The sequence below is a fragment of the Malania oleifera genome, chromosome 8 (assembly GCF_029873635.1).
Source record: "Malania oleifera isolate guangnan ecotype guangnan chromosome 8, ASM2987363v1, whole genome shotgun sequence".
Lineage (NCBI taxonomy): Eukaryota > Viridiplantae > Streptophyta > Magnoliopsida > Santalales > Ximeniaceae > Malania > Malania oleifera.
This window is the reverse complement of record NC_080424.1, coordinates 4,779,524-4,805,595: the sequence shown is the minus strand read 5'-3', so window position 1 is coordinate 4,805,595 and position 26,072 is coordinate 4,779,524. Positions and strand designations below refer to the sequence as shown.

General features: G+C 37.9%; 1 protein-coding gene across 2 annotated transcripts in view; it reads right to left on the bottom strand.

Annotated features, from left to right (window-relative positions):
- The window catches only part of LOC131163074 (probable protein phosphatase 2C 11), a 62,566-nt gene that overhangs the window by 25,718 nt on the left and 10,776 nt on the right, over positions 1-26,072 (bottom strand). For both annotated transcript variants that reach the window (XM_058119778.1, XM_058119779.1), the window contains exon 7: positions 16,683-16,754. In XM_058119778.1, coding sequence (XP_057975761.1) covers positions 16,683-16,754 — 72 coding nt within the window. The remainder of the gene's footprint in view (positions 1-16,682; positions 16,755-26,072) is intronic.

The window sequence follows — 26,072 nt, the reverse complement described above, 5'->3', positions numbered from 1 at the left end:
GGTTCTCTTGGTGATTGAATATAACAACTAGTTCCTCATGTCATTGAGTATGAAGGTCGCTTGTCTTCATGAATTCATTATTGTTGGAACTGATATTTCATGCCTACGATGGCTTTCGGAAACCTCTCGCGTGTTTATGATAGCCGGACTCAATGTGTGTTATTGGCTGACTCTGTCAAGGGTGTGCCTCGATGAGTGCCACGCAGCCCTTTAATTGGGTTGAAATTGGTGGTCCGTGACACTTTGCTTAACCGCATGTGGAATACCTTGGGCATATTGTTTCCCAAGAAGGTGTTTCAATTGACCCTTTTAAAACACAAGTGATGACAAACCGACCTGTTCCACAAACAACAAAATGCTACAAGGATTTTTGGGGTTGACTAGTTATTATTGCAAGTTTGTCAAGGATTATGGAAAGATTAGCGCTCCACTGATTGATCTATTGAGAAAGGATGCATTCAAATGGAGTGAGGAAGCTAAACAAGCTTTTGTTAAGCTTAAGCATGCAATGTCCACCACACTTGCCTTGCCAGATTTAAATAAGGTGTTAATCACTGAGTTTGATGCATTAGGAGTTGGCATAGGTGTAGTTCTAATGCAAGACGGATGCCCCATTGCTTTACCAGTAAGGTTCTTTTTCCGTCCCACATCAACATATTAAAAAAGTTGCTAGCCATTGTGCATGCAGTTACAAAATAGAGATCGTATTTAATTGGCCGGCATTTCCAAATCCAAACTAATCACAAAAGCTTGAAATATTTTTTGGAGCGATGAATCTCTTCCATGGAACAAGTGAACAACAGAAGTGGGACACTAAATTGTTTAGGCTATGATTATGAGATTATTTACAAGAAAGGGGTCAAGAATGTGGTAGTAGATTCACTCTCACGACTTCCTGAACAAGTTGAACTTGTAGCTATTTCTATATTGACATGTACTACTCTTGAAAAAATTAGAAGGGAATCGTGGAAAAATTCGGATACTAGAGGTATTATCCAAAAGCTACAAGGAGAGCCAACTCCAGTCCCTCTTTACTTTTGGGACTCTTTAAACTTATTGAATAAGGGGAGGGTTTTATTAGTGCCTAATTCAGCCCACAAGAAAACCATACTATAAGAGTTATACTCATCATTGATCGCAGGTCACTTTGGTTTCCTTCGAACCTCCGTGTGCATTTCTTGGGAATTTTACTAGGAGGGAATGAAGAGCTAAATCAAAAATTTGCGGCAGAATATTCCTTCATTGCTGTCACAAATAAAAACTCAAAAGTTGGATAGAAAGAATTATGTTCAATGGTCTAAGGCTGTTAGGATTTATTTAATAGGATTAGGAAAATCTGACCACTTGCTCCAATCTGATCCTTCTGATGAGAAGAGAAAAGAAGTGTGGATTTAGGAAGATGCTTTGATTGTTTCCTTCTTGTGGAATCTGATGGAGCCCCAGATTACATAGATGTGCATGCATCTAGATAAATGTAGGAGATTTGGGATTATGCCAAGCTTCTATACTCTAGTAACATTACACATATGTATGATTAATCACAAGAGTACTTTCAATTACAACAGGGAGGCAGAAGCAATGCAAATTAATTTGGAGAGATGAAACGTATTCATAAGGAGCCTAATGTTGTGTAATCTATAACTACCAACGTTCATAAGATGCAAAAGTAGAAGGGGCATATGACAAATCTTCCGGTTCAAGCGAGCTTGAGATCTGAGTTTGAGGTTGTCCAATCCTAGATACTTAGTAGTGCAGAGTTGGCATCATTTGTCAATGTTTATTCTCGTGTCCTTCGTGCTTCCTTTAACACACATTCTCTTGCTTTTGTATCTAATTCTAAAAGGACAGCCTTTACCACACATGGTGATTCTAGTTCTCTACCAAACAACCACAAAAGTTATTGAGGTGGCTCGAGCGGTCATTGTGATAGAGATGAACGAGGTAGAGGCACTCCTTGTAAGTGCGCTCATTGTGGATGAGGTAATCATAGTATTGAGCAATGTCGAGATCTCCACGGAGTAGACCTTCATGTGTTGCCAATGCAACCACCACCAACTCCACACTTTTGGGGGCAGCAAATGCAGCCGCCACCGACTCCACTCCTTTGGACCAAGTGGGGGGCAACCTATTGTATCTATGTCAAAGGAAGACTTGTAGAAATCCCTACAGTTTAGGAGTCATGTGTGATCTCTATAATTAAGGAATGATTCTTGACTGTCTTATTTTAGGCATGTACAGAAGAGGTGCTGGTCAATAGGGATTTCCGTGATTCTTGTATATTCCTTTATTTTAGGATTTCATTTCCTTAACTTAGCTACTGGTTACAATGTTATATAGTAGGGCATATTGTACAGTTTTTTAAAATTAATATACAAAACAGTATTCTTACAGTTTCAACATGGTATCAGAGCTCTTTTTTTCCTAAACCAAGCTAACTATGGGGGACGACTCCATCAATAGTCGAGAGTCAACAACCTCAAGGACTCAAACGAGTCGAACCAATGCCATCATCAGTTCGAATGGACTAGATGACTCTTCTTTCCAACTATCGGATGAAAAACTCAATGGGAAGAATTTCCGAGAAAGGGCCCAATCCGTGAAACTCACAGTCGACGGCATAGGAAAGCTTGGGTATCTTACCGGCGACTCAAAGAAACTTGATTCAACGAATGTTGTGGCACTCCAGCAATGTAGATCAGAGAATTCCTTGATTACCTCATGGCTTATCAACTCCATGAAGCCAACTATCAGGAAAACAAATATGTTCCTGCCCACAACAAAAGAGGTGTGGGATGCAGTCCGAGAAACCTACTCTGACGAGGAGAATGCTTCCCAAGTCTTTGAACTTAAGACAAACCTATGGTAGATGAAACAAGGTGAGAGGGAGGTGACAAACTATTGCATGGAGATGCTGGCACTATGGCAAGAACTGGATTTAAGCAGCGAAGAAGAATGGCCCTGTGTTGAGGACGATGCACTGTTCAAGAAGAGATTGGAAAAGGAGAGAGTTCTTGAATTCCTTGGAGGCCTTAATCGAGATTTAGATGATGTACGAGGAAGGATTCTCAGCTGCAGACCTCTACCATCCACTCGAGAAGTGTTCGCTGAAGTGACGCATGAAGAGGCAAGGCGCAAAGTCATGTTGAAGGAAGCTACAACCACGGTACCAGAGGGCTCAACATTTGTATCCCGAGGGAGCTGCAGTGGGCCAAATACCAAGCAACCAAAGGGCCACCTCTGGTGTGAACATTGCCGAAAGCCTGGCCATTCCAAGGGTAATTGTTGGGAGATTCATGGCAAGCCAGCTGATTGGAAACCACGGTAGAGCACCAAAACCAGAGGCTATCAAGCTTGTTCTAAGACTCATCTTGAGAGGCAACAAGTGGCGAGCAACCATTTTAACAGTGGCAGCAGCAGCAGCAGCAGCAGCACCTCCAGGCATGACCAACTACAAAAAATCATGGAGATTCTATCTGCTCTCCAAGCCTCGAGTCAGTCACCAAAAAATACTCCATCTGGCAATTTGGCACACAGAGGTAATTTCTCACAAGCCCTATACACCTTTCGTAACCATACACCATGGATAATAGATTCTGGAGCCTCTGACCATATGACAGACTCTTATCACCTTTTCTTATCATATACCCCATGTGCTGGTAATCTAAGAGTCAAAATTGCTAATGGAACTCTTGCTCCTGTTGTTGGCAAAGGGAGTCTTCGGATTTTTGACTCAATTACCTTAGAGTCTATTCTTCAGGTTCCAAAATTATCTTGTAATCTTTTGTCTGTCAGCCAACTCACTAAACACTCCAATTGCTTTGCTAAATTTATTTCATCCCATTGTAGGACTTGCCATCGGGGACGACGATTGGCAGTGCTAAGGAGTATGAGGGAATCTACTACTTCGAGTAAGCCAAAATGATTGATTAGTGTCAAAGTGTTATTTGTAATTCTGTCTCTATCCCTAAGAATAGTGACCTAATGTTATGGCATTCTCGGTTGGGTCACCCCAATTTTCAGTACATGTGTCATTTATTTCCTTCGCCATGTTTGAATAAAATGTCTCTTGATGTTCAATGTGAAGTGTGTGAACTTGCAAAACAACGAAGAACTTCATTCCTAAAATCCAAATACAAACCCACAAAACCTTTCACAATCATTCATAGTGATGTACAGGGACCTTTCCAAATTTCCAATCGCACCCACACAAAATGGTTTGCGACATTCATTGATGATCACACTCGTACTTGTTGGGTCTACTTGTTAAAAGATAAGTCTGAAGTAAGTTCGGTGTTTATTAACTTTTATGCCATGGTCCAAACACAATTTCATACCAAGATTCAAATCTTGCGTACTGACAATGGCACGGAATATTTCAACCACACCTTGGGTCTCTTCCTTCAAGAAAAAGGGATAATTCATCAAAGCTCATGCGTTGACACCCCTCAACATGATGGGGTTGTTGAACGCAAAAATAGACACATTCTTAAGATAGCACGAGCCTTAATGCTCATTAACCACATGCCTAAAATGTTTTGGGGTGATGCTGTTCTAATAGCCACTTACCTTATCAATAGAATGCCCAGTTATGTTTTGTCCTATGCTACACCCCTTGACACTCTTCTCGAATTTTTCCCTACCTCTCGGCTGGACTCCAATCTCCCTTAGTTTATTTGGCTGCATTGCCTTTGTGCATGTCCATCCTCACCAGCGCACCAAGCTAGATCCTCGGGCCAGCAAGCGTGTCTTGGGCATTCTCCATCCCAAAAAGGTTACAAGTGCTATGACCTTACTTCTCGTCGTCTCTTTATCAGCCTTGATGTCACCTTTTTCGAGACCACTCCATTCTATCCCAAGTCTTCTATTCAAGGGGAGAATGTGAGCGAATCTTAGACTCAGAATAATTCCAATGGGGACATGTTTTTCCTAGACTTTCCTCTCACCAATCTACCATCCTCCTCCACTTCCTTGCCAGTCACAGAAAAAAACTTAAAACTCAAGGGGAGAGATAGAACAACAGAATAACAAGGGAGACTAGTCTACTCACGAAGGCCGAAGCCAAGTGGTGATGAAAAACTCATTCCCGAAGCACCAAGAGAGTTAGAACTGGCGATAGCTCCGAGCAACCAAGAGCCCAACCAAGAACCTCCCAACAACTCAAAACAGGTAATAGAACCTACTCCTAATAAATCTGATGAAATTGATCTGCTCATTGCTCTCAGAAAACATCCTCATTCATGTACCCTTCAGCCAATTGAAAAATTTGCGTTCTATAATACCTTGTCCATGGGATACCGTGCCTTTACTTCTAACCTTGATAGGGTCAAAATTCCAAAGAAAATTGAGGAGGCACTTGAAATTCCAGAATGGAGAGAGATTGTAATGGAGGAGATAAGGGCATTGGTAAAGAATGGAACATGGGAAGTTATGATTAGCCACGAGGAAAGAGACCAGTAGGCTGCAAATGGGTATTCACTATAAAATACCGAGCAGATGGGATAGTTGAAAGATACAAGGCCCGGTTGGTTGCAAAAGGATTTACTCAGACCTATGGCATCGATTACACAGAAACCTTTGCACCCATGGTAGAGTTGAACACTATCTGAGTGCTCCTATCTCTGGTAGCCGATCTAGATTGGCCACTTCAACAACTCAACATCAAAAATGCATTCCTAAATGGTGAGCTAGAAGAAGAAGTGTACATGACATTACCCCCTGGATTCAGTAAGAGGGGCAAGGAAAACAAAGTCTGTAAACTGAGAAGTCCTTATATGGACTCAAACAATCTCCCAGGGCATGGTTTGATAGATTTACAAAGGTGATAAATGGAGAGGGATACTATCAAGGACAAGCCGACCATACTATGTTTTTCAAACAAAAAAATGGGAAGAAGTATGGTTTTAAATCGCGGTAGCGGATAGCGTAACGTAACAGTAACGGGTGTAACGGGAAGCAGGAGTAGCGGATGTTACATAACGGGAAGCGGGTGTAATGGCCGTGAATTTTTTTAAAACACGCACAACCTTGTGCACATTAGCGTACTTACATGTTTTAAACTTTTAGCCCTTCTTAGAAAGAGTTTTAGTGTATTTTGGATTCTTTAGTTCGAGTAACTAAGTTATTTGGTAAGGGCGACAAGTTTAGATTTGTTTTAAACCACCATTGATAGAAAAATTACGTGTGTGTGTGTGTGTGTATTTATACTTCTCATTGTTCTTATCTATGATAAATTCTTATGTGTGCTAAATTAATTAATAAAAAAAAATACATTATATGCTCCATTAATCTATTAGACAAATAAGACATACGAATAATACAAATATAAAATAGCTAGAAAAGAAATAAGGTTGAAGTTGAAAAATATAGAACATAAATATCACATTACTAATATTATCAAAATAAAATATTTTCCTAACAAGTTAGTATTTTCAAATTGTTAATTAATGCATCTATTGTGAGTATTTAAAGAAATAATAAATTTTGTATCATTGTCATCTTCTTTATAATCTTTTCCCCCTCTTGCACTTGGTATATCGAGAATGATATATGAAAGAGAGGGAAATAGTGAGAAGAAAAAGTAAAAATTAAAATAATTTTTTGGCGTAACAGTCCTGTAGGGGTTACGTAGCAGCCGTAGTGGCCTTTACGTAATGGTTGCAGTCCGTAACGGCTGCTATAGCCGTGATTTTGCTTCCTACTGATTTTGCGGTGTGTAACGGTATCGGTAATCCAAAAAACTGTTACATAACGGTCGTGGCCTTTATTTAAAACCATGGGAAGAAGACTATTCTGATTGTGTATGTAGACGACATTATCCTCACCAGAGATGACATTGAGGAAATGGGAAGATTGAAGAAAGTTCTAGCCACATAATTCGAAGTGGAGGATTTGGGGCAAATCTGATACTTTCTAGGGACGGAGGTAGCTAGATCAAAGAAGGTAATTAGTGTTTCACAATGAAAATACACCCTTGATCTCCTGACCGAAATAGGCATGCTAGGTTGCAAACCAAGCGACACACCTATTGAAGCTAGAAAAAGTACAGAGGATGTTGGGAAACCAGTAGATAGGGAGAAATATCAAAGATTAATAGGCAAACTAATCTACCTATCACATAATAGACCAGACATAGCTTTCGTAGTAAGTGTAACAAGTCAGCAAATGCAATCTCCAAAAGAAGCACACCAGGAAGTAGCCTTTAGGATCCTAAGATATCTGAAGGGATCTCTAGGGAAAGGCTTATTGTTCAAGCGAAGTGAACAAAAGGAAGTGGCAATATTCACTGATGCTGATTAGGCTAGCTCTACAGAGGATAGAAGATCCACGACTAGTTACTGCACCTTTGTATGGGAAAATCTGGTCACTTGGAGAAGCAAGAAACAAAATGTTGTAGCAAGGAGCAATGCAGAGGCAGAATTCAAAGCTATTGCTCAGGGAATATGTGAAGGATTATGGCTGCAGAGGCTATTGGAAGTACTACATGCTGAGTTACCTATCAAGCTGTACTATGATAATAAGGCAGCTATCAATATCTCTCTCATCCCTGTCCAACATGACATAACCAAACATGTAGAAGTTGATAGACACTTCACTAAAGAAAAGGTGGAAGAAGGAACTATTTGTATAACATATGTCCCTACTAAGGAGCAGATTGCAGACACATTCACCAAGGGACTACCTCAGCAACTCTTTTGAGGATTTCATTGGCAAGTTGGATATGATCAACATCTATGATCCAACTTGAGAAGGAGTGTAGAAATCCCTACAGTTTAGGAGCCATGCGTGATCTCTATAATTAAGGAATGATTCTTGACTGTCTTATTTTAGGCATGTACAGAAGGGGTGCTGGTCAATAGGGATTCCCGTGATTCTTATATATTCCTTTATTCTAGGATTTTATTTCCTTAACTTAGCTACTGTTTACATGTTATATAGTAGGGCATATTGTACAGTTTTTTAAAATTAATATATGAAACAGTATTCTTACAGTTTCAACAAGAGCATTCCAAGTTCTAGTAGTATCAAACGTCATGACAAGATCTTCTTCCCATAGCATCTCTTGCCCAAATAAGTAATCCAACAGCATGCATGTCATCCAAGACTTCTTGTCCTAGTCTTATAGACTCCACTATCATTGACCATATCACAGGTATACCCAATTTCTTCTTTACTCTTCACTATCCTACATATTTACCATGTGTTACTCTTGTTGATGGATCCACCATTGTCGTCAAGGTGATTGGGATTGGAAATCCCACTTCTTCTATTTCTCATCATTCAATTTTGTATATTCCCAAATTTCCCTTCAATCTTATATCCACTAGCAAGATTACTAAATCCATGAATTGTTCAGTGACATTCTTCCTTGTTTTTGTGGTTATTTAGGATTTGAAGACAAGGAAGACGATTGGTTGAGGGCGTGAAGTTGGTGGGCTTTATCACTTTGAGTCGCTATCTCCTTCTACCGCATACACTACTTCTGCCACACCTCTCCAAATTCATAGTCGCCTTGGTCATCCTTCATCGAAAAAGATGAAACGTCCAGCTCCTAATTTGAGCTTTGTGTCTAGTCTTGATTATGACTCTTATCAGTTGGGAAAAATCCTCGTGTCCCTTTTGCTTCCCAAGTCAATAAACGGGCTGCAAGCCCTTTTATGTTAGTCAATTATGATGCTTAGGAGCCTAGTAGAATTATGTCCAAGTTGGGTTTCCGGGACTTTGTAACCTTTGTGAATGATTATACAAGGATGATTTGGCTAAATTTAATAAAAGATTGTTCTGAGTTATTTCATATATTTTGAGCCTTTTGTTATGAAATAAAAACTCAATTTATTTAGCCAATTCGAATACTTTGGTGTGATTATGCTAAAGAGTATTTCAATACTCAATTCAGTATTCATATGACTCAGTTTGGCATTATTCATCAATCATCCTGTGCCCACTCCTTAATAAAATGGAGTTGCAGAGAGAAAAAATAAAAATATCCTTGAAATCACTAGCACCTTACTTTATCAAATGCTTGTACCTAAAAATTTTTTAGAGTGATGTTGTACTTACTACTTGCTATCTTATCAACAAGATGCTATCCTCTATTCTTAGTGGTAAAATTCCCTACTGCATTCTCTTTCCTAATTCACCTTTATTCTCTCTACCTCCTTGTATATTCGAGTGTGTGTCCTTTGTTCATCAACTAACTCCCAAGGAGGATCAGTTGGATCCTCGTGCTATAAAATGAGCCTTTCTGGGATACTCATGTACTCAAAAGGGATATCATTGTTATAGTCCTGTGCTACTTCACTTCTTTGTTTCTACAAATGCTGCCTTCTTTTGAGCTTACACCTTACTACACTTAGTTCCTAAGTGCTTTTGATCTCAATGAGTCTCTTCCTCTACCTAATCTTCCAAATTCAAGTATATTGTCCTAGCCTAATCAACCACCTATGTCTCCATGAAGTTCAAGTCCATCTCATCATCTCAATCATCCTAATTTGCAAGTGTATTCATGATGGCGGCTCCAAGAAAGAGAGTCCCCTCTAGCTTCTACTATCACGCCTTTGGTTTCCTCGTTTAATGATCATATTCCCATGATGTTGATCCTCCAATTGCTGTAAAAGGTGAACATACATGAACACAACATCCCATTTCCAACTACGTTTGCTATGACTTCTTATTACCCTCCTATTATTGTTTTTTTATTACTCTCATCACCTGCTACCCTTCCTAAATTTGTTTTGGAAGCCTTAGACCACTCTAGATGGAGGAATGCCATGGTTGAAGAGATGAATACTTTACAGGGCAATGGTACTTGGGACTTGGTATCTCTTCCTTCTGACAAGTCTATGGTTGGTTGCCATTGGGTATACACTATGAAAGTCAACCCTAATGGTTTTGTGACTCGTCTTAAAGCATGTCTTGTTGCTAAGGGGTATACTCAAGTTTATGGTCTAAATTATTCCAACATTTTTTCTTTGGTTGCCAAACTCACATTAGTATGTTTGCTTATTTCCTTGGCTACCACTTGTCACTGACCTTTACATCAGTTAGATGTGAAGAATGCCTTTTTGCATGGTGATCTTGAAGAGAAGGTCTATATGGAGCAACCACCTATGTTTGTTGCTCAGGGGGGAATCAAGCTTAGTGTGTTGACTCAAAAAGGCACTATATGGTTTAAAACAATCTCCTAAACCATGGTTTGGTCGATTTAGTGTTGTGGTACTTGAGTTCGGTTTTTGACGGTGCGTAGAGAATCACTTTGTATTTTATCGTCATACTTAATTAGGTAGGATCCTCCTTGTTGTGTATATGGATGATATTGTTATTTCAGGTGATGATAATAAAAGTAATCAAAGTCTTAAACATCATCTATTGACTAAAAGTTTGAAACCAAGGATTTGGAACCATTGAAATGCTTCTTGGGTATAGAAGTATCTAGATCTCGTATGGGAACTGTTTTTTCGCAGAGGAAGTATGTTCTTGATATGTTGGAGGAAACTAGACTGTTGGGATCCAAACTGGTTGATACACCCATGGATCCTAATAGAAAATTAGTGTTGGATATGGGCAATTTGTTGCCTAATCCTAGACAATACCAGATACTTGTTGGAAAGTTGAATTATCTCACAGTCACTTGGTCGGACATATCTTTTGCAACAACTGTTGTGAGTCGATTTCTAGATTCTCCAAGGACAAGTCACTAGGAAGCAGTAATTCACATCTTGAGATATCTGAAAGGTGCACCTAGAAGAGGTCTTTTATATCAAGATCAAGGTCATACTTATATTTAGGGATATACAAATGCAGATTGGGCTGGGTCGCCTTCTGACCGAAGATCCACAATTGGACTGTATCTTGGTTGGTGGTAATTGATTTCTTGGAAAAGTAAGAAAGAAATTTTGGTGGTGAGGTCAAGTGCACTGAATGAAAGTATAGAACTATGGCTCACAATACTTGTGAACTTATTCGGTTGAAGAACTTGTTGGAAGAATTAAGTTTTCCACATTCTTAGTCTATGGAGATGATGTGTGATAATCAAGTTGCTCTTCATACTTCCTCCAACCCAATCTTTCATGAGCAAATGAAACACATTGAAGTTGATTGCCATTTTGTTTGAAAGAAAAATGAGCAGAAGCTTATTACTACCACTTACGTGAAGTCTGATATGTGGCTTGCTGATTTGTTTACCAAAGCTTTGGGGGTGCTTGTGTTAAATTTATTTGTAACAAGCTAGGAGCATATAATATTTATGCTCCAGCTTGAGGAGGAGGGTTAAAGATTATTTTAGTCTTTTAGTATTAATATTAAGTGTGTTAGCATGTTAATTATTGAGAGTTAATATGGGTATTATAGTAATTAGAATGTATTAGATTTGTATTATAAATAAAGGGAGAGATCTATCTTCAAGTTAGGTCATTCATTTAATCAAAATCTCAACAAAATTTATTAACTTATTTACTTTAGTTTAAAATTGAGGTGTGGTAGTACATTGATGGGGAGGGGTAGGGGCTTTTATAGACAAGGGAGGTACCCCAACTTAACTTTCATCGTTGTGGTACTGTCAGATTTTAGGGTCCACATTTTTTTGGTCTTAATGTCTTACTCTTCCATAGGGTTTGCTATCATTATATAGAAGAAATTCACATAGTTGGTGTCATATTTCCAGGAAGATTTTCAGCAATTAAATGCTGCCAGAATTTCTGGAACATGCTGTCAGAATTTCAGGAACATGTTGCCAGAATTTCAGGCACATGTTCAGTGCCAGCATGCTGCCTGATTTGCAGCATTATTTACAGCTACAATATAAATATAAAATAAACATCATAAGATACAAATTATTAACCATGTTTTCCCACAGGTACAAGGTTGTGCAGCACCCTGCTTCTGCAGCACTGCTGCCCCCTGCTGTTGCTGCCTGCACTTGCATATATTTGCCCTACATCCACTGATTATTATGGAATGATAGAGCCTTACTCTTCTTATTAATATATAACCCACATGTTTTAGTTGCATCATCCATGAGCCTCGGGCTTGTTAGACCAAGTTGGGCAAAATTTGTTGTCTTTGTCGGCTCACTAATACTGATGCACTGAGTTCAGTATTTGACTTTGACTAGGATTTATTGGGCCAATTCAAAATTTTAAAAATTGATAAATAACTGAAATGATTTATTAAACTTGGTTTGATTCAGTTTGATTTTTTTTTTTGGATTTTTTTTTATATCTTTTCGGCATGAATAATTTTTAAGTTAGTCTGTTTGGTTCAGTTTGGACATTGGCCAAAAAACTGCTTAATTGAACTTTGTTTAACCATATGAAATGGTTCAGTTTTGGTTCAATTAATGATTTAAGATGGTTTGGTTAACCAAACCATGCCCAGCTGCAATTATTATCAAGATTCGAACAAATATTACACGCATGTGCATACATACGTATTTGTATGGGGAGCATATATGGGCATATATTGTTCATTCAGTACTAGGAACAAAAAACTGAAGGTGGAACTCTGGCTGGCCTTTCCCTCCTTCACTCTCAGGTTCTGAGTTCCAGCAGTGGAAGCAAGCCAGCAACAAATCTCTTAGAAAAAGAGTAAGAGGCAGGTCACATGACCAGCCATCAGGTCCGGCCAAGTTGACTTCAGATCACTTATTTTCTGGTTTAGAGGCATCACTCGGATTGGCAAACTGACCTGTGGACGGGCCAGTCCAGGTTTAAAACTATGTTTGCAGTGCAACGCAACATCTTAGTAAGAAAGAGCATTTTACTTGGCATTAGAGACTGTTGGAGGGACAGGGCTGACCTAGAATAGCTTCAACCTACATAGTAAGAAAATACTTGACATTCTGACTTTTTGATGATGTTGCCCTAGATCATGCAGAACAGTGCAAATGGATTCATATGGTCGACCTCACCCAGCCCAACTTGAGGTTTGGTGGGTCTTCAATTTCCCATCATGCAATTTCCCTTCCCTAGCTACCGCTTATGGATAGAAGAAGAAATTTAACGGCACAAAATATAAACACAAACTGAAGTAGGACAAAATCCTCAAGATTAAGAAAAACCAAACAAAAGAAAAGATGAAAGAAAAAACAAATCAGATAAAGGCAGCTAATTAAAAAAAAAGCCCACATCATACCCTTCCCCTAACAACTCATGGTGCGTGCTAAATTATCCAACTCTCTCTGACCTTCTTTTTACTCTCACTGCACCAATATCTTATTTCTTGACCATGAGTCATCAATCTTGATCCAATTATGTCCAAAAGATTTTGAGGTTCATTATCCTATCATTCGACTCTGCCTCAAGAGAAATAGGTGTTGGTCAAATACTGTACCCATTAAAAGCATTTTCCTGCCACCTAAACAAAGGTAGCATTTAAACTTATTTTATTAGTGCTAAAAATTGGAATCTTTCCAATCAACAGCTGGGGTTACAAAAACATGTACACCGCTATTCATACAACTACAATATTACTGCCCCCCAATTACATCCATTAATGAACTACCAACACCATTAAAAAAAATAGTCAAATTCATTTTCTTCATCAGACACCTCATTTTTTAGACCCAATTCCTCCACCGACAACAATTTTATTTCCCAAAACATTCACGGTATCAAGCTGACCCTCTATCGGCAAAAAACTCCCATCATCATCCTTCAGAAGAATTTCTTCATACGCCGCGACAGACGAATTTGCTCCTCAAAAATTATATGCACCACAATCAGTGATTGTATCACCCAATGTTTTAAAAGGCGCAATCAAGGCTTGGGTCTAGGTGAGGCATGCCTAAATCACCTTGAGACTCCATCTAAAATAGCAAGACTTAATCTAAAATACCAAATCCCAAAAAGGCTAATGTATTACATGTGAGGCTAACACATTTGTACAAAAAGCATGCCTTTTGCACCTTCCTTGTTGAGGCTTATGTATTTTGGGTGAGTGATTCTCAAGTCAGATTTGGCTAAAAAATTTTAACTTTATGTTTATACAAAAGAAATGTCATAATATAAGTTTATTTCTAAAAATTTTGAACCTCAGCCTTTCCAAAATAATCGAGGGTTGAGCCTTCGATCTTCAAAATAATTTGAACTTTGAAATGTTATAGCTATCTTTGGTCATGATATATGAAATGAATTCATGTTATCAACTTTTGAATGGCCAACAAGTAGTTTATAAATTATATTTGATTTTCTTCTTTCTACGTTTTATTTTTGATTTTTTCTTAATTTTTAAAAATATATGTATTTTATTTGCATTTTTTTTAATCTAAAAATAAAATACTCAAAAGCTTACCCCTTGCCTCATGAGGGTTAAAAAGCCTCGCCTTATGCCTCCGCTTTTTAAAACATTTTATCACCCTTATTCCCTTAACAAGCAGTCTTCTTGGAACAACCAACTGAATTCCTTGAATCACCACTAGCATGCTCTACCTTCATGTAACCAACCCCACCTAGTGGGACTTAAGGCTTGGTCTGTTGTTGTACCACTAGCACGCTATCCCGAAACCACTTGCATCTGATTTCCCTAACTCTTGAAATTTTGGCATCCAATCGCACCAATGAAGGAACCTTCAATATCTATTTCAACAAAGGATTCTGACTTAACCATCTACTCTGGTTCCTGCTTTGCTAAGGGTGTAGAGCTACTGCTTGCATTCTGCGTTAATGAAGGGATCTACATCAGATTTTGCTTGGAAAAAGACCCCTTTCATTCTTCAGGAGTATTTTCCTGGCAATCAAAAAAAGCGAGACTGCTCTGGATGAAATATGACCACCATTGGACCGTGTCAGATCCCCAGGCTCATAACAAATGCCCAACTAAAACATGGACTGACCCACTTAAATTTGGGCCCTCTCCTTTAACATACCATTTTGGTTAGTCACAACATGCCCACCCTGCTCAGCCTCACTACTAACTAGTCAATCCAAATTGCTCCAAATTTGGCCCAAATCCAAGATTATGTCAATAATTACAGATCAATCCAACAAGTTTTCGCACTGTGACTCTGTCTGTAAACCCTTGTCACCCGACCACCTGGCAAGCCATCATCCCACTGTAGTTGATGCACTGATCTCCTCTATTAGATGCTTACATATAAGTAACCCCCTTCACCACCAACTACCCTTACTCTCCCTGACAAGTTAGGGTTCATAATGGAAGATTGTTCTAACATTTCCAACCATATAACCAATGGTAGTGTTTCACAAAAATCTTCCCACTTCTCCCCTTTCAAGTGTTCTTGGTCACCCTATTTCCAGAAATTTCTTGTTCATCAATCGACTCACCATCCAACAATTCAATATCCCAAACCCAAATTGAACAAAATGCTTTGAACAAACAAATACTAAAGAAACACTCACAAATCTACTTTGCAGCCATCAATGGAATGCTAATCTGCCAATTCCACCCCCATGTCTTCTCTAGAAAACAAACAAGGCCTCTTACACTCGCTTTCTCCAATCTCAAATCAAAGGATCTTCCCTCTACCTAGATATGTTCTTCAGTAGCTCTCTCCAACATCTCCAGAGATGATCATATCCATGACAAGGCAATTAAAACGAGTGACAGGAGAGAGGTCAAGATTAAACCATTAAAAGAGGAAAGAAAAAGGAAAATGCTTATATATAATTTTAATTGGAGTAGAAAAAACAGGGCTAAAGATGGCATCAAAAGTTAAAAAAAAAAAAAAAAAAGAATAATTTCCTCAAATTTCACAGGCTTAGGATGTGTTTGAATTTGTTGGTCTGAATTGTTTCTGTTTTCATTTTGACTTTTAAAGGCTGACCATACAAAACATGTGGGAAAACACATGTTTTAGCTTGCACAATGTAAAAACATGTTTCCCAAAGACCTTGTAACTGCATTTAAAATTTTCTTTGAAAATGAGAACAACGTGAATACAGCACAAATAAAATATAAAAATAGAACAAAAAACACAAACATTTTTTCACAAATATCTTAAAGTTTACTATTAATGATAATATTTGCAATAATTTAATGTCTAGCAAAATATCCTGCATAATAAAATTAAAAATTTGAACATGAAATATTCATAAAGAACAGTGATCAAATCAAAACACACTAACATGTTTTCATTTGCATGGAGCTTGTGGAATACACTTCTTCAAGTTCTTGGTGAAGGGTGGGTTTTTCCAAAGTCAGGGGAGGAGTTCTTGCTTATTTCTTTCACTGGTTTTGGGAAGGGTAAGGATTAAGAGGTTGTGGATGTCTGCTATACGTATCGTGTTATGGGGAATTTAGCTGGAAAGGAATGCTAGAATTTTTTTCTGGAAAGAGATTACCAATATGGTTTCTTTAAAAGAGGGTGCAGTATTTGGCTTCTTTTTGGGCTTATAATGCAGGTGTTTAAAGGGTTGCTGTTTTCCGGATGTCAACCAATATTGAGTGGCTTTATTAAGTTGATGTTCTTTTTTCTTTTTTCTGTGTTCATGAGTGAGGAACTCTTGTTCTCTGCTATCAAACCTGTTTCTTGCTACCATCCATAAAGCTTCTTTTTCTATCCAAAAAATACTATGAAATCTATGACAAGTAAATACAATGGCCAAAATACTGCAGTAAATAAGTCCAGTGTGACTTATCAAAACATCCAGAAATTTTTCCACAAAAAGTAATAAGTAACCAGATAATTGCATTGAAGCAGAATGAAAAATAGGGTCATAAGAACTTACCTTGTTTGATATGACATTCCAAAGTCCATCACTTGCAATAATTATAAAATCTACACCACTAATTTCTTCTTCCTAAAAATTTGACACAGAAACACATAACATAAGCAAAAGGAAGTTGAGGACAACATGTGTGCATAAAGTGCAACACTCACAAAATCTCCACATGCCTTGCAAGAAGATGATATGGGGAAAAATAAGCACAGAGCAAGGATATCACAAATAAGTGTATAATACAAAGCATAGAAATGTCACATAGTTTAAGATTTAATCGTGAATTTGTGATTAAACATGCAACCCTTTTGTTTGTTCTCAGCTTTTCCTCTACTAGTTGGATGCCACCTTCTAATTTTCTTGCATGAATTAAGCTACGACATTGGTTTCTCCAATCACAGATTAACCTCCTTTCCCTCAATTCTTTTTTCTTTTTTTCCTTTCTGTTTTTGTTTTTTTTATTTTTTCCCCCCATTTTAAAGCCAGTAAGATGTACCAAGAAGCCCCAACTCATAATGCCAATCACTAGATATTTCAAAACAATCTGGCTCCACTCTATTCATAATATCTAACCTATGGTAGTTGCACCTAAATTCCCTTTAAATGAAAAAAAAAAAATTGAAAAGCAAAGGCATATGGCAAGGTGTTTTAATCCTTATGACATAAGGTGTATGAGTTAAGATGTTGACCTTTTTGGAATTTCCTTTTTTTTTGGCATAAAAATCTATAAATGAATTACAAATGATTTTCAAAATAAGGAGAAAATTAAGACAATTACAAATAAAATTTGTAGCGTTTCTTATTGGCAATTCAAAATATACTAGTTTGAATTCATTTGGTCAGTCAAGCCTAGAGATAGTGTTTTCATGATCTAAGAAATAAAATTTTGAATTATTTTGGAAAGGTTGAGGTTCGAAAGTTTTAGATATCAACTTGTATTAGGACATTCCTCTCGTATGTGGTTAAAATTTTCTAGCCAACTCTAACTTGAGATTCACACACCCAGAATGCATAAGCTTCAACAAAAAAAGGTGCAAAAGGGTGCATTTTGTACAAGTGCGCAGCCCATGGTATACAATATGTTGGTCTTTTTGGGATTTAGTATTTTAGACTGTGCCTTGATGCATTTTGTGTAGGGCTAAGGCTGAGTATTATTCAGCATTAACAAATTGAACCAATCGAATTTAGTTAATTTAGTTTTTTAAATATTAAAATTTGGTTAGGTAGACCCATGGTGGTCAAGAGGATAGTAGCTGTTTTGATAACATTTGAAATATTCAATGAACTATGATAGGAAGGGATTAATGAAGGGTTTTCTTGGCTAATTGTAGCAGTTTTCACATTTGTTTTGTTTTTCAATTTTTTTTTTTTTGTTTTTTTTTTTTTTCTTTTTTGTTTCCGAGGATTTAAATACTTGCTATGATTGTACATTCTCTTTCCTTATACATCTTCCTTTATCATCAAAAATACCAAAATTTGGTCAATTAGGTCTTGATTTTCCAAAATTTTGTTATCAATTTTTAGTTTGGTACAGTGTAATCTAGTTCAACTAATTGATTTTATTGATATACATATATTATAATTTATAAATTAAATATTAAGCTTTGGGAATTGGTTTAGCCCCTGCCCACCTCAAGGTGTCATGGGCTGAATATTTTTCACCTTTGTGAAAGGACCGTAAGGCACTAGCTAAAGCACTTTTATTTAACTAGTTAGCCTAGCGTTTACCACAATTCACCAACATAACACTTTCATAGTCATTTAAGCAAATACAAGCAGAAGCAATAAGCAACTTATGAAAGCAATGGCACTTAAGCAGTAAACATTGAAGCAACGCAATTCATTATTAACTCCTCCATTAACAATGTGTGTCTAGCAACAGAGGCAAGTAGGCTAAACACGTTGACAATAGCTAGTTAGTTTTACGAGTTAATAAACACTCACCTTTTCTATGCTATTCTCAGTTTGGCACTAAGAAACATCAATATGACCGAGGAATCATACTCCCCTTTTTACCCTAGGAAAAAACTATCGCTGAAAATAACCCTACACTAGTATTTACATAATGGAAACTCAACCCAAATGCACAAGACAAGTGGTCATAGGCAAGCATAATGCCCTGAACAAGTTCGAGACGTGACACTCCCTCACTTACATGGTTGACATCCTCATAGACTTTGACACTAGGTACACTTCAACTTTGTCCGCGAACGGTTGCATATCTTCCATAGAAACCCAGCTGATTTCTTCGTTGTCAAGGTCTTTCCACTTCACTAAGAACTCCAACTGCTTCTTCCTTGAGAAAGAACTCTCTGTCTGCAAGGATGTCTTTAACTTCACGTTGGTCGGGTTGCACTGTCTTCAATTCTGCTCTGGTTGACTGACTTTTGCTTGGATCTTCGATGTCAGCATTGAATGTCTTGAGACAGCTGACATGAATAACATAGGATGCACTTTCATCCAAGATGTAGGGTTAATTTTGTAAGAGGCCTTCCCGACTTTGGCCAAGATGGGGACAAATCCTTCATATTTACAAAGTAGCCTCCTATCTCGTCCTCATAGTGACCTGATCTGTTCAAGATTGAACTTAACAAGCACCAAGTCACCTAGGTTGAAGTGTTGCGGTTTTCTCCCTCTGATTTGCCTACTTTTCTATCCTCTTAGAAGCTTTCTCCAAGTAGAATCACACAAACTTTACATCCTGTCTCCATTCTTTTGGCGAAGATGCACGCTCTAAGACTCTTTCCTCTGTACAGCTCGTCCGCTGTGTGAGGTAATAGTGGTTGCTATCCTATAACAAGCTCAAAAGGACTCTTGTTGGTTATTGAGCTCTTTTGATCATTGAAATAGAACTGAGCCACATTAAGTAGTTGCACCGAATTCTTCTGATTGGTGTTGACAAAATGGTGCAAGTACTCTACTAGTAGCCTATTGAATCTCTCCGTCTGTCCATCTGTCTGTGGATGGTAGCTCGAAAAAATGTCAAGCTATGAACCGAGGATTCTAAAAAATCATGTCCAGAAATTTTCAGTGAATCTTGAGTCTTGGTCACTGACAATATATTGGGGAATACCCCAGTAGTTCACAACATTATTAAAGAACAGTTTTGTCGTCTCCTCTGCTGAACAGTAATTTGGTATAGGTATAAATGTACGGTACTTTGAAAACTTGTCTATAACCACAAGTATAGACCTTGCATCTCCCATTTTGGGTAGGTTGGTGATAAAGTTTAGTGAGACACTTTCCCACGGTTTGGATGGTATTGATAGGGGCTCCAACAGTCCTGCAATCTTCTTCTACTCCGCCTTGCCCTGTTGGCAGGTGAGAGAAGTCCGGGTATAATCAACCACATCATCACGCATATGCGTCCAATAATACCTTTGCTTCAGTAATGCCAAAGTGCATTATCATCCTGACTGTCTGGCTCATATGGTATCATGACACTCTCTCAATAGTGTCTTCCTCAAATCTCCAACTTGTGGCACAAAGAGTCGGCTACCATGGGTCATCAGCAATCAGTCTTCCATCCAGAACCGACATGCTTTCCCCTTTTCTATCAACTTCATAAGATTCTGCACAAGTGGATCTTTGACTAAATTCTCCTCGATGCGCTCTCGCATCGTCATGGTAACGGTACTCATTGTTAAGTGTGCTACCATTTGTAAGGCCGCCAACTTGATCTTCCTGCTCAATGCATCAGCAACTTGGTTTAGGCGCCCCGCCTTGTGCTCAAATGAGAAATCAAAATCTGCCAAGAATTCTTGCCACCGGCCCTCCTTGGTTGTCAACTAGGGCTGTGTGAAGAAGTGGCTAACACTCGAGCTATCTGTTTTCACCACAAACCTTGACCCAAGTAAGTAACATCGCCACACACGGAGACAATGTATCACCGCTAGCATTTCCTTCTCCTAAGTTGTGTACTTTCGTTCCGCTTCACTAAGCTTATGACTTTCGTACGCATCCCTCTTGTAACAAGACTCCTCAAAGGGCGTAGTCCGATACATCTGTTCGTACCTCAAAGGGTTTCATGATGTCTAGAAGAGCAAGTACCGAATCTCTCACCATGGCATCCTTCAAATCATCAAAGGAGCAGTTCTCCTCAAGTACCCCTTTATGAACTTCCTGTAATAGTTAGCAAGACCAAGAAAGAAACACAACTCCTTCACTGTCGTTGGAATCTTCCATTGAATAGCTCTTATCCTCTCCATCCCAATATAACCTTGTTCAATCACATGACCAAGGAATTTAATGCTCCGCAGAGCGAAAAAGCACTTCTCTTTCTACCCATCCAACACAACTTGGATGGTCGTAGGCACCAACTCTTGGCCTACTTCTTTTTCTACCACCACCGTGGCGAGATACATCTGTTCACCCTTTCTCAATCCCTTCTTGAGTTGCATAGCTGAATGTGGGGGTGACCTCCCGTCACAAGGAACTAGAAAAAGGCATCGACACTACCTTAGTCTCCCTCAGGAATTTCATTCCCTTCCACATGGTTAACCTACCTAAGGATGCAGCGTTCACCCTACCTACCTTAGGCTCTTGGCATGACACGCTGCCTACCCCTCCTAAGCTCTTGGCATGGCACCCTACATGCACTCTTGGGTGCTTGGCATAAACCATTACCCTTTCTCCTCAAGATCAACTTACCAGCGCGTGCAACGTCCACCCTGCCCACCCTTTGGTGCTTGGCATGATACGCTGCTTACCCCTCCTGAGTGCTTGGCGTGACACCCTACATACTCTTCTAAGCGCTTGGCGTAAACCATTACCCTTTATCTGTAGTGTCAACTTACTAGAGCGTGCAGCGTTCACCCTACCTACCTTTTGGAATTTGGTGTGAACCATTACCCTTTCTCTATAATGTGGTCAAAGTCCTCCGACAACTCCACCATCAAACTATGTTGATCTATTTGGGATCCCTCCAATTAATCAACACATTCCCTTAGTTGGTTACTTCAGCCACTTTGTTGGTTGACAACTCAGCCTTTGCTTCCCCAACACATCAATTCTCTAGGCATTGATCAGCATGGTAATTTACCAAATCTTTACCAATTCCACAATGAAGGCAGCTGGATTCATGTAGCAAACAACCAAGCTCTGATACCAGGTGTCACGAGGCAAATATTTCACACCTTTATCAAAGGACCATGCAGTGCTAGCTAAAGCACTCTTGTTTAACTAGCTAACCTAGCGTTTACCACAATTCACCAAACAAACACTTTCATTGTCATTCAAGCAAATATAAGAGGAAGCAATAAGCAACTTATGAAAGCAATGACTCTTAAGCTAGTAAACATTAAAGCAACGTAATTCATTAATAACACATTCGTTAACAATGTGTGTCTAGCAAGGGAAGCGAGGCAAGTAGGCTAAACACGTTGACAATAGCTAATGAGTTTTACAAGTTGATGAATACTCATCCTCCCCTAAAGAGCTTTCTATGCTATTCTTGCTCAGGCACTAGGTAACATCAATACGACCGAGGAGTCATACTCCCCTTTTTAGCCTAGGGAAAAACTATCGCTGAAAAATAATCCTACACTAGTATTTACATGATGGAAACTCATCCCAAACGCACAAGACAAGCGGTCACAGACAGCATAATGCCTTGAACATGCTCGGCTCGTGACAAGGCCCTAAGCCTAGTTTAATGACTCAACTAGTCCAAGCCTAGTCTGCTGCTCCATAAACCACAATAACAATTGAAGAAGCTTGGGGCCCTCCACCTTCCTAATTCCCTAGGCTGGAACATTGGTTGAATTTGGTTAACCAAATCAACCAACCAAAATTTCGGCCAGTTTAGTTGTGTTTAGTTTGTTCTTTTAGTTAAGGGAAATAAGTTGACAGAAACTTTTGTTTTTTGTTTTTTTATAATGAAAGAAGATGTCTTTATTAGAAAAAGAAGAATGTACAAGAAGAAGAACAAGAAGCCCACCAAAATAGAAGAAAGAAAAAACAAAATAAAAACAACTCAAACAATCAAACTAACAAAGCCAATCAACCTTGTTGGATCTTAGAAAACCTCACTCCTTTAAAACAACCAGCAAAAGCACCCCAACGCGAGGCCAAATAATGAATCCTCTCCCATAACAAAGATTCATTCGACTTTTCTTCCATAAATATACAAGCATTTCTTTCAACAATCCATAAATCCCACAAGACTGCGAAGTGCACGTACAAAGCATAAGCATCCTTCCTTTCACCAAAATCAAAAAAAGAAGTAGCCAACAAATCCTCTACCGACTTTGGACAAACCCAATTTTCTCTGATAAGATCAAAAATCTTATTCCATATATTCCAAGAAAAAATAACTCAAACAAGCAGTGCAAAACAAACGAGACACTGTTTCAGAACTATCAAAGCAAAGAAAACATATATCAGGGGAAGGTGCCATTGCAGGTCTCTTCCCCTACAACGGATTGTTGGTGTTAACTCTACTAAGAAAAACCAACCAAATAAAAGATTTGATCTTTGAGGGAACTTTGGCCTTCCAAATAAGTCTATGTGGAGTGGAAAGGAAATATTAGCATTAATCAAGTAGTCACAAAAACATTTGCAGGAGTAAGGCCTCGAAGAGTCTAAAGACCAAGAACGACTATCCACCCCAAAGGAAGGACAATAGGTCCCCAATAACATCAACAAGGAAGACAACTCCTCTACCTCTCTACCATTACGAGTTATACAGGAATAGAAGTCTCAAGAAAATGGATACAACAACAAAACCAAGCCTTAATTCCCACTAGGTGGGGTTGGCTCTATGAATCCTTTTCCGCGAATTTATGTGATCATGGACTGTTTCTTTTGAAAAATTCAGGGATATTAAACTCTTACTCACTATATACTCCCGAGTTATTTTAGATCTTACCCTACCCCTTCTACTGCCCCCCACAGTAACTAACTCACTCTTCCTCACTGGTGCACTATGTGGCCTACGTTGCAAGTGTCCATACCATCTGAGTCGTCCCTCCCTTATCTTATCTTCTATAAGAGCTACACCTAACTTACCACGAATATGTTCAATTCTTAATTTATCTTTCAATGTTATACCACTCATTCATCTAAGCATTCTCATCTCAGCAACTTTTACTTTTTGGATATTATGTTTCTTCGTCGCCCAACATTCCGATCCATATAGCATAGCTGGTCTTATAATTGTCCCATAAAGTGTCTCTTTTAATTTTAAGAGTATTCTACGATCACAGAGCACACTTGAAGCACTTCTCCATTTTACCCAACCTGCTTTAACTCTATGCATTACATCATTTTCAATTTCTCCTTCAACTTGCATAATAGATCCAAGGTATCTAAATCTACAAGTGCCATTTATTTCTTCATCATCAAGTTTAACTTTGTCTCCAATATTCCTCCTATCCTTACAAAAATTACATTTCATATATTTTGTCTTATTTCTACTTATCCTAAATCCTCTAGATTCCAAAGCTTCTCTCCATAATTCTAACTCAGCCTCTACTTTGTCCCTAATTTCATCAATTAATACAATATCATATGCAAACAACATACACCATGGAACCTCCTTTTGAATACTCTTAGTAAGTTGGTCCATCACTAAAGCAAAAAAATAAGGACTCAAAGCAGATCCTCAATGTACACCTATGGTGATTGGAAATTCTCTAATTTCTCCATTTATAGTCCTTACACTGGTCATTACTCCATCATACATATCCTTAATGACATCAGTATACCTACTACATATACCGTTTTTTCTAAAACGCACCATAGAACTTCCCTAGGTATCCTATCATATGTTTTCTCAAGGTCAATAAATATCATCTGCAAGTCCCTCTTCTTTCCCTAAATTTTTCCATTAATATTCTTAAAAGATATATAGCTTCTGTCGTAGACCTCCCAAGCATAAAACCAAATTAATTTTCTAAGACCTTCGTTTCTAACCTTAATCTTTAGTCAACTACCCTTTCCCATAGTTTCATCGTACGACCCATAAGTTTAATTCCACGATAGTTATTACAATTTTGAATATCTCCTTTATTTTTGTATATAGGTATTAAAGTGTTTTCCCTCCATTCATCTGGCATCATGGTATTAAATAACAGCCGTTACGTAACGAAAAAACAGGTCTCCGATACCGTTTTAGGCCGCATTAGCGGCGAGCCAAAAATTCACATGGATAACGGCCATTACACTAACGTTACTGAGCGTAACGTCCGTTACGCAGCTTCGAGCCTTCGAACCCTTACATTTATCGTCCGCAAGCTAAGTTCAATTCCCTTTTCACCTAAATCACTCTTCGATTCTTCGTCTCCTTCATACGTACAGCTTCGATCTACTGATCTGAAACTTCGAAATCCCTAAAACCCCCAAAATCTGCTTCGTACAGCTTCGTCTCCCTCAATTCGTCATTCATCTCCTTCGTCCAAGAACCCAAAAATCAGCAAGCCTTCGATTCCTCCATTCGAAGCCTTCGATTCCTCCAAAATTTGGAGGCTTGCAGGTTGCAACTGCAGCAGGCCAGCAGCTCTCTCACAGTCGCAGGCTCGCAGCTTCCGTGGGAGTGGGAGTCGGGAGTGGGTATTGGGTAAGTGGTAACTGGGTAGTGGGTGGTGGCCAATGGGTATGTAATATGTATGTTGTTTTATTATTTCAATTTATGCTTTATTGCTTAATAATTTATTCTGTTTTATTATTTCAATTTATGCTTTATTGCTTTATATAAATTGTAAATTTCAGTTTGTTTTAAATTTGAGTTTATATAATTAGTATATAAATTGTAAATTTCAGTTCATTTAATTAGTATATAAATTGTAAATTTCAGTTTTAAATTTAGTTTGTTTTATAATTTCAATTTATAGTTTATATAAATTATAAATTTCGGTTTATTTAATTACTAATTAGTATATAAGTTGTAAATTTTGTTTTATAATTTCAGTTTATAAATATAATTAGTATATAAATTTAGTTTATTTATTATTTAATTAGAATACAAATTAACAATTATAAATTATTAATGATTGTATAAGTAGAATTTATTAATTAAAATAAAAAAATAAGTATAAAGTTTTTAAAATATAAAATTTATAGAGTTACTTAGACTCTTAGAGAGTTACAACCTAGAACTTAGAACTTAGAAACTTAGTACAGATTTAGTAAAAAATTATTAACTAATATTCTACATTTTTATTTTTTTAAATACCTTGAGGTCCTTGACAATTAATAATTTAATATTAGATCTACAATTCATAATAAATTCTAATTTCTACACAATTAGTCAAGTCTCAACTCTTGAGTGACTCAAGTTCAAGTCTATTACCATTTAAATAATTAAATTGTAAGATTTACAATTTCATATTTATTTTGTTAAATTGTAAATTTTAAAGTAATGTAAATTATTAAAAAATATGTTTTTTTTTTGTAAACAGC